Source organism: Pterocles gutturalis, unplaced genomic scaffold (genome assembly GCF_000699245.1).
Source record: "Pterocles gutturalis isolate BGI_N339 unplaced genomic scaffold, ASM69924v1 scaffold15221, whole genome shotgun sequence".
NCBI lineage: Eukaryota > Metazoa > Chordata > Aves > Pterocliformes > Pteroclidae > Pterocles > Pterocles gutturalis.
In genome coordinates this window covers 52150-62061 of record NW_010100631.1, presented here as the reverse complement: position 1 = coordinate 62061, position 9912 = coordinate 52150, and the positions used below count along the sequence as shown (strand labels likewise).

The window sequence follows — 9912 nt, the reverse complement described above, 5'->3', positions numbered from 1 at the left end:
TAAGGTGTAAACAAATTAATGGTGATCTGCATCTCTATGTTTTAAGTGCCTTGAAGGACTTGAATGGGAAGGTGTTATGAGTTCCCTCCCTCTGAACATAATAGCCCTTCAAGGTATCTCCAGTGGGATACCTAAAGCTGTGGGAGGTGTTTTTGTCTCTTTAAGTATCTCAATTCCCCATATGTTGAATAGCAATTACTGTCTTCTAGTGTTCTGGGAGTTACGAGAGTGTTTGAGAAATCCTTCCCCTCTAGAAAGGTGTCTGTGCTATTGACACTGTCAAGTCTCAACCTGGTAATCTTTTGCCTGCACACCTATGCTGGGAAGATCCATCTATTTTAACTTTAGTTGGATATTTAATCTGATGAATCTGTCTAATAATAAAAAAAAGAGCTTGTTTAATTCCATCCTAAATTCAGTTTTTAACAGTTACTCTGTACAGCTGCTTTTTAGAGGTAATGGTAGATTGAACCTCACTGATTAACTCAGCCTAGATACCTATTTTTGAAATAACAAAAGCTACAGGAAAATGCCAGTTTGCACTTGCTTGAATTTGATTAATTTGGGGTTTGTTCCTTAAGCGTATCAATTAAGACTTATTGTTCTAACTAGCTTTCATTTCTGCTTATTTCTTCTTACCCAAAAAAGTTTAACATGCATTCTTTCTTTTTGTCTCTTTTCCAGCACTGTGCGGAGGAGAGGAGAGTTTCTTGTGTGCCAGTGGGATCTGCATTCCAGGGAAACTGCAGTGTAATGGCTACAATGACTGTGATGATTGGAGTGATGAGGTCCATTGCAGTAAGTTTTGTAAACCTTGGAGTGTTCCATTGAAGCACTGGATAGATTCAGGGAAACCTATAAACTAAAGGCAGCTATTGGTACAGAGTAAGAACATGCGTAGTATTTGCGTATATTGACACTTGGACTTTCTCCGTTGCCATTGAATGTGTTTATCTTTGCTTACTCCAGCCACAGCATGTGGTTTTGTTTTATCAAATTTTATGCCTGGAAGCAAATTCTAAGATTTCTGCAAGAAGCCATGTGGAGATAGAAGCATTTTGGGGCTTTTTTTTTTTTTTTTAATGGATCAATAACATGCGTCAGAAGAGCACCTCTGACAATAAACTGAAGACTGTTAGTTATATCTTTTTCCTAGTCCTTGTCATTGATTTTGCAGCAGATGCAAAACCATCTGTTTAGAAATTTCTCTTGGCTTCAATCATGCATGTGGTTTATTTGAATAGATCCCAGTGTATAGTGCAGTAGAAAAGAAAAAGGAATATACATGCTTAGTATCTTAATTTTTTTATTTCTCTGTGGTAGTGTGTATCTTTAGAGCTCCTATGTGCTTTTCCACGTTGCCAAAAACATCCTTGGACTATTAACACCTTTAGAAAAGCTAAGCAAATGTACAGTTAGGAAAACAATGAAAAAGGAAAAAAAAGAAAGAAAAAAGGAAAATGTGGAACAATTACTAAATAGGGACTAAAGTAGGTTGTGATACCACAAAACGGTGCTGTGCATTCAGACTTTGGAAAATGTCAGACCTGGGGTTGAGTTCTGGACTGTGTCGTTAGACTCACCTCAAAAGATCTTATTAGTGATTTAGGAGCCTGGGCATTCCAAGACTCTCAAAGCTGCTTTTAAGGAAGTTACTGATAGATTTTTATCTGGGATACTCCAAGGAATAAATGATGGCTGCAATTTCCTCCTTGTCTCAATATGAATGAGGCAAGAGCTTGCTTTTCCTTTAATAGCCTACAATTTATTTAATGGAGGATGATATAATTTCTGTTACTTAAAAAATATTGCATGTTTTTATCTTTGAATTTTTCCTGTCAGTGTTAGCTTCAGTTTTTACTTTCTTGATCAAAAAAAGCAATTGGTAGGAACAGAATAAAAGTGTCTAAAAATGGCTTTTGATTTTTCTTGTTCTCCCATACTAGATTATAATAAACTGGTACACACTGAGTATTAAGGCAGACCTGTAAATTGTATAGGGTATCTTTAGTCTTTAGCTAATCTTATTTTAGTCAATACATTGCAGAGTTCATAGCTTATATCAATGTTGCAATGTCGTGTTAACATTTTACAAAAATTTGTTTTGTAGACTGCAGTGATGATGCATTTCGTTGCAACACGGGAAAATGCCTAAATTATACCTTTGTTTGTGATGGATATGATGACTGTGGAGACCTTAGTGATGAACAAAACTGTGGTAAATGAGTTTTATGCCTTTCTGAAATCTTTAAGATAGCATTATTGCCTAAGCCAGCAGTCTTTTTCCTTAAACTACTGAAAGAGTAGTACACCCTGCGGTTATTCTTTTTGGGCTGAGTAGAAACAGCTCACAAATTCTATATGCAATTTGAAAAGATTTAAAGAAGAGTTCAAGCAAAATTTTGAAGGTAGTGGTATGTTAAAAAAATATTCTGATTTACAATTTGTTTCAAACTAATTCAAGATGTTACGGTTGCTTTCTTACTAACTTGTCTGAATTTAACTGAGATTAAAGAAACTGTAAGAAGCTACACACTGGTGATGCCAACAGTTTTATAGCTGGACTGGTTCTATATAAGATTCATAGCGAACTTGCATGTTTTGATGATCAAATTCTGTTTCTTTCAAATCCTGTTTACAATCAACTTTATATGTTCTGCCTCCTTATATTTGTTTTTCTACCTACAATTAACTTTCACCAGAAAAAACCCAAGGTTTTGCCTTCACGTGTAAATACTGGAAAACTTTGAAAGCCTTATTTTTTCTAACTTTTGCTTCTGGTACTACACCTGAGAAAAATTAAGTGCTTTAAAATAATTATTTGAAAAGTTAAAATATTATTTCTCACTTTTTTTCTTTTGCTTTTCTAAGGAAAAGCACAGAGAATTTCAAAACTAGAAATCAAGGCACAATTTTTTTCTGAGATTTGGTTTATGTTTCTTCTCCAAATTAAACATACTTCAAGATCTTTCACTAGTTTTTGTCAGTTTTGGTTGTTTTGTGTTTTTTTCATAAGCAGTCTTTGATTAAAAACTTTTCTAAACATTAATCTGATTCCTGCCATTCCTATCTTGAGATAGTTTTTTTCTGTATAAGATTTAAGATATAACTTTTTGTACAGACTACAAATGTGTTTCATAGCAGATTTGGCAGACTGGACTGTGTCCATGTTTTTGGTGTAAAATCAGCCTGCTCAACAGAATGCTTTTCTTTATTTGTGGAAGCATTTGTGTAGAAAGAGTAAGATGAAGATTGGAAGAGTTTCTTTTTAGATCAGTCTTATGGAAAGTTCTGAGTGTAGGTGCCAAATATGGCAGCTGAGAAACTTTTTTTTTTTTTACTTCTTAGTAAACAGATAAATGTAGGGAATGATTTTCTCTGACAACAACTGAAAATGCTGACTAATAGAAAATCAATCCATGAGATGGGAAGCCAGAAGATCTTTTCATCTGCTTAACAAATCTTAGAAACTTCTTCATTTGCAAATGGAGAAAACAGTGCACTTGAGAGAAGGAATGAGTGCATTGCTGTTTGTATAGGCAATAGAATTCTAACCTAACTACCATGTCCAAAAAAAAATCTGCAGGAACAGAACATCTCTTATTGTAATTTACCAATGCAAAACACCTCATTAGTAAGAATGATTAGTTTATAGGCATAAAACAATTGATCAGTCATATAAATAATACAAATGGTAAGTTATAATCCTTTTTTTTTGGTCCCCAAATTTGCATTTTTTTTAGATTGTAATCCAGTGACGCATCATCAGTGTGGAGATGGGAGATGTATAACAGCTGATTGGGTATGTGATGGTGACCATGACTGTATAGACAAATCAGATGAAATCAATTGCTGTAAGTTCCCTTAATCTCTGAATTAGTTTTTTTTTTTCTTTAAAAATAAAAACCACAGTGTAAGATAAATAATATGCTTTCTTATTACTTGTAAAGCAAAACTGTAAGCTTATTTGATTTCAGAAGCTCGCACTTGACAAATGTCCCTTCTGGTAGACAGCTGCAGCAAATCAAACATTTGTTGCAATTGTTGAGAAGTGCCAGCATTACCTTGTGTTTCAGCTTCTTGTTAATTACAGAATTACCTTTTTGTTGATTGTAATTTTCCCATTAAAGAGTAATGAACGAATGTATACAACCTCTTGAACTGTAGCCATTCTGAGTTTGTGGCAGCTTTCTGCTGTGTCTGTATGTGACTTATTGCACCTTGTCAGAGTTTGGACTTCTTTCTGCTCCAATGATGATGGTGTATATGTGTAAAACAACTATACTAGAGTATTGCTGCGGTTGCCAAATCAAGTCTTGGGGAACTGTTTTAATGTGATTAAGGTTCTCATAAGACATAAGCTAATGCTGCTTTGATTCTTGCTGCCATTCAGTGCTTGACCTTGCAACCACTATCCTACAATTTTCCCTGAAATCTAAGAACCTGTTCTGAATAAAGGAATGTAAGTAAGTGGGCAAAGAAAGGTGTCAATTCTGATATGAGTAAAAATGATGGTTTCTTTTGCTTGAAAAATCTGAACCTTCCTCTCAGCCTGTTGCTAATAATTGACATATATAGTTTCAGTCCCTGTAGTAAAAGATCAGCACAGCTGTAGGCTATTGAAAGCAGAGCCTACATATAATGAAAATTGTCTACTGACCTTCAGTGCTAAGCAGCGTTATCAGCTCCTCCTAAAATAACTTCAAGATGATGCTCAAAAATAATTAAGACCTACATTAACCCAAGTTGATCAGTATGTAATTTTTTTTTCTCTCTAGCGTGTCATAGTCAGGGTCTGGTGGAGTGCAGAAATGGGCAGTGCATTCCTAGTGCATTCCAATGTGATGGAGATAATGACTGTAAGGATGGAAGTGATGAGGAAAACTGCAGTGAAAGTAAGGATATCCATCATTTTACTCTTCTTACTGAACCTACCATTGACTGCTGTGTTCTGAAGGGCCTTTAGCCAAAGCTGTCTGACAAATTTGCTTTCTGTGCCATTCAAATAACACTGGCTAAGGGTAGTTGGTGTCTGTTTTATTAGCCCTTAAAATATAAAAAGTTAAAGAAATGGAGGTGATATCTAGTGTAGTGTTTGGTTATCTGACATGATCAGCTGTTACTTTAAATAAATTAATACATATTCACATTGTCTGTAACAATTAGAAGCTACTATCGCAGGAATTGGTGTAGTTTGAGGAGGAATTTTCTCATGAAACTCCTTTTTTATCAGAACTTGTGAGTCAGACAAAGGATGTTTTAGTCAGTAAACTAATGATTTAGAGTGACTAAGGGAAAATAAATGAAAATGTAAGTTTTCACAGCTACTTAATAGCTGTCTCATGATGGATTGTGTGAAAGAAAAGGAAGCCAGGCAGTTTCTTGAGTGCCAAACGTGGTTTCCCAAAGACTTGGGGAATGTGCTGTGGTACATTTTGACACTCAGAAAGAGATGCTATGTGAAGGTTTCAGCACTTCAAGGTAATTTTCACACTTAATTCTCTTGTTTCTGGTAAGGCATAGGTTCAGTTTGCAGCCTTTCCTTCAATGCGAGAATTGTTAAAGTCTTTCTCTTATGAATCTTATTCTTAAATACTTAAAGGAATTCACTTAATTTACAAACCTCTAGTGCTGTCAGATGTAGTGGCAATAGGACAGCCTCTTCAGAAGTTATTAGAGTAGAACAGACCCTTTATCATAAGATAAATACACAGTATGATTATATAAGCTTCATTTCTTTAGGAAACCAGTCTAGAAGAAATCCAAGCATGTCTACTCAGTCCCTTCTGTTCATATTAAGTTCTCAGGATCTTCCTACTCCAATTTAAACATCTCTGTTACAAAAAATAACTGAGAAGCTGAAACAGAAATTACCATTATTTTTCTTTGCAATTAATGGTGACATTGCAAAAAAGTTTGCATGAAATTTCTTCCAGTTCCAACTACAGCAATCTGAAAGCCAAGGACCAAGTTTTGTCCTTTATTTCTGACTGTGCAATCTCAAAAAATGTCCAGTTTTTATCCTTCATCTTTCCTGATGTCCAACCTTGGTCTTGTTCGATGAATTCCATGATCTGCCCTTTCTCTTGCTGATCATTTTTAATAAAAAAAGAGATGAGGAGAACGGGATAAAATGAAAAGTGCAAAACTATTTAGAGCATTCTGTAAGCAACCATTTCAACTTTTAAAATTCACCCAACTTAAGCCTCTCAAATTTATCAACAGTAAAAGAGAGTTTGACTGAAAATGTTGATACCTGATCTGGGCTAGAAGCCAGTGATATAGTGTGTTTTCACTGAATTTGCCTCTGTGGATGTTGAAGAAATGCTTAAAAATCTGTTTTTTGGTAAGATGAACAGATATAGATTCAAGGATACTAAATGCAGAGGAGTAGGATGGGTTAATAATTATGTAGTCAGTGATCTCACTATATGCTAAAAGATTTTCCTTCTTGGCATTAAACTGCAAAGCTTTTAAATATGAAAGTTTTCCTTGTTCTTCTTATTCATTCTTCAATGTACAAAAAAATGTTCAATATTTTGCAATATTGTGTAGAGCAAAATTCTTCCTTTACGCAACCATACCTTGTCTGTCCTAAATTTGTAGGAGAAAATGTAGGCAGAATTTGGACTTTGGATTATTCCTCTTTAGTTCCTTGCAGAGTCTGTGTAGAAGCAAGGCAGAATTCTTGTTTGTAACTCTTTTGTATTTCTTACGTTGTTGATTTCAGCAAGTACAGAGAATGTAATTGGACATACACTTAATACAAAGACTTCTCTGCTCTACAAAGCAAACAATTTGGATATGCCTAGCAGAGGCAGTGAAGTTAAGGCTGAAGTGATCTGGAATATTGTTTTTGTTACAAACACAATAAATATGTGAAATCAGCATAGAATTTTGAGGTCAAGATGTAGTGATTTGCCAATTGCCTCTACAAGGATACAGGGACCTTTTGAATAGTACAAGTATACACATATAGGGATTACAAATGACCATTGCTTCATCTATATCCACATGAGAAAAATGCTCTCCTTTGCTACATACCTTAAGGAAATTTCAGGTATGGTATCTATTAACATTACTTCTGTCATTTGTTTTGTGACAATAGAAATATAATATAGATGTACTCACAGCTGGTTCTGTGATCCCTTCAAAAGGCAGGGTAGAGTGTGTTTATAGAAATTCAGCATTGACTGTGCTACGATCAAAAGAATCCGCACTGTGGCACAGGAATTTTTAAAGAGTTGAGAAACTCTTCCACTGTGGAATAAGGAGGAATTGAAGAAAACTTTAAAAATGAATTTTAATGTAAAGATTTGTGATAGCTTTAGAAGTCAAAAGGCTTTTCATGCCTTTCAAGTTCCATTTTGTAATCAGATGTACCTGTAAAATGAGACAGTCAATTGCTACAGCAAAATAAAGTACCTCTATTGCTTCAATATATGATGTGTGGAGGGAAGTAGATCCACATAATTATGAACAGATATGACTACATCATCAGTTCTTTGGGACCAGGTTGTTGTCCAAGTCATTGAAACAAGATGTTTCTTCAGCATCTTCTGTATGCCCAAGATAAGGATGCCATGACGGAATGATTAATGTTCGTGGAGAGTAGTGCAATACGAACACTAAGCAAGAATTCCAATAAACCGTTTTAAACAGAATGAGAAGATAAAATCCAAACGGGAAGCCTTTGTGTACAGAATAGCAAATTGAATGACTTATTTAGCAAAAGACACATGGAAGAGAGAATTTAATTGTTTGGAAGGGGGCTATCACTGCTATGAGACAGAGAGAAGTCCAGGGATTTGTTGGAGAAACTAACTACCCAGGTAATGTGCTCAGAAACTTTTTGATGAAGTGCTGGTTTTAGTTATTCTGAATTACATGTTTAGGATCATAGCCTTTTTGGTTTTCTTTTTGCTGTTGATGCTTGTTTTTTAAGGGGCCAAAGGACAATAAAGCTACTGCTCTGACGACCTTTCTTCAGAGTGGTTTTTATTGTCCACCGAAACAATCGTAAAATGAGAAGCAGCTCAACTGAATGGCACTGAAGAATAATTCCCAGAGGGTATTCTCTTTCAGCTAGGACCTATTGTTTCCTTTGAAATCTAATTTACATGGCTTCTCATACTCTGCCAGAGGATCATGTTAAATGGCTTTCAGAGATCCATACTTCTCATTTAGAAACTGGGATATAAATTCTTACATTAAACATAGGGGTAAAGTGACATCTGGACAGTGCTGCACACTTTTCTTCCTTACAAAACTTCCTTACTACACTTGAAGTGCTGTAGGGAACTTAACTATGTAAAGGAAATACTCAATTGTAATGTAAACTCTGTATTTTCTCATCACTACACTCCAGTCTTTTTTATTAGTCTGGTAAATAACTAGAATAGTAAATTTCTATTTTCCTCAGGTCAAACCCTCTGTCAGGAGGGAGACCAGAGATGTACTTCCTGTCCTGATCCCTGTGGAACTTCTCTCTGTGAGATGAGAAACAGCCAGACAAACTGCAGTAAGTAGGTCACATGCTTCATGCTGTCACTGTTTTAGGGTGTTTTAGAGCATAATGAGGATGCAGGGTAGGACACAATAAGTGATACTTTAATTAACTAATGCACATGTGTAATGATTATTGAAAAGGGCAAAGTTGAAAGAAAAGTGTCATAACTCTTGTTTAATTGAAGTACGAAGAGATAGTCATAACATTTGACATTGAGATTTTCCCTTCTGTGAATTTTTGATATGTTCTTAATGGGTGTTTACAGTATTAGTTTTTCTTGACATTTAGTGACATTTAGTGACATTCAGTGTTTACATAAATTAAACAACATAGTGTAAATGTAAAGCAGAAGCTACTGGTTGATTTTCAAAATATAAGAAAACATGGTATTGCGTTTAGTAGTCTGGAGAACTTTTAAGCCTTTTGCGAAGAAACGATTTTGATATTCAAACTGGCAAAACTAGTTATTCTTCTGACCAATACATAGTGTCTTCAGTGCTGCCTATCTTCATGTCTTGTCCTGTACTATACCACTCCATGCAATTCCCACTATATCCACTGTACACTTGCTTCTGAGTAGCTCTCTTTCTCACTTGTGCAATGCAGCACGGTGAACAGATACTCAAAAGAAGTATATTGGCCTAGGTTTTGAAACTGAGGCAGACCGGTATTCAGATTTATTCAGAATTAATTAAAACTTAGTGATGTGTTAACACAGTCACATCAATTCAGGTCACCTTGGCACAGGGACAGGCTTGCCTTCACTTGCATATGAATGTGTAGACATAGCCTGTGACTGCTTTGTGCTGAGTGGTTATCTCTGCAACATGTGATTTGGTATTACATGGTAGCTTGTTTGGAAAATGTTATTCCATTTAGGCTGGAATGGATATGGGAAGGTCAAGTAGTCCAAACCCCACTGTCTCTTTCAAGTTGTGACTGTCACCCACAAGTGTTTGTTTGAGACAGGCACCATTCATGCTTGGCCCTTTAGATGGTGCTAAAGTAAAGATACAAGATACTTGCCTGTTGTGAAACAAACCATCATCCTCCTCCAAGAAATATTTAGGAAGGGTTATGAAATGGGGAGGGAGGTATCCATATAACACACGTCTAATAACAATCCACTTAATTTTTAAAAAATATTTTCCTAAGGTTTAAATTTTATAATAGTTTAAATTTTTTTTGGTCGAAATCTCAGATATCTTCATTGAATTGTCTCAGCCGTTTTTTCTGCTGTGTCTTGCAACTCATGGTCAGATATTATCTCCCATGAGAGGTTATCCCCCTTCTGGTGGAAAGGAAGCAATGTATCTTGGGATGCATACACTAATCAAGGAGAAAGCAAACATGAGATATCACAACAGATCAAATTGCTTTCGTTGTTGACCACATCTACAGTT

The 9912-nt window shown here is 35.5% G+C and overlaps 1 protein-coding gene across 1 annotated transcript in view; it reads left to right on the top strand.

Moving 5' to 3' along the window:
- Window positions 1-684: 684 nt before the first annotated feature.
- The window catches only part of CORIN (corin, serine peptidase), a gene marked incomplete at its 5' end in the record, with an annotated part of 51171 nt that continues 41943 nt past the window's right edge, over window positions 685-9912 (top strand). Inside the window, 5 exons of the mRNA XM_010080637.1 lie at window positions 685-798; window positions 2111-2218; window positions 3744-3854; window positions 4779-4895; window positions 8423-8521. Coding sequence (XP_010078939.1) covers window positions 685-798; window positions 2111-2218; window positions 3744-3854; window positions 4779-4895; window positions 8423-8521 — 549 coding nt within the window. The remainder of the gene's footprint in view (window positions 799-2110; window positions 2219-3743; window positions 3855-4778; window positions 4896-8422; window positions 8522-9912) is intronic.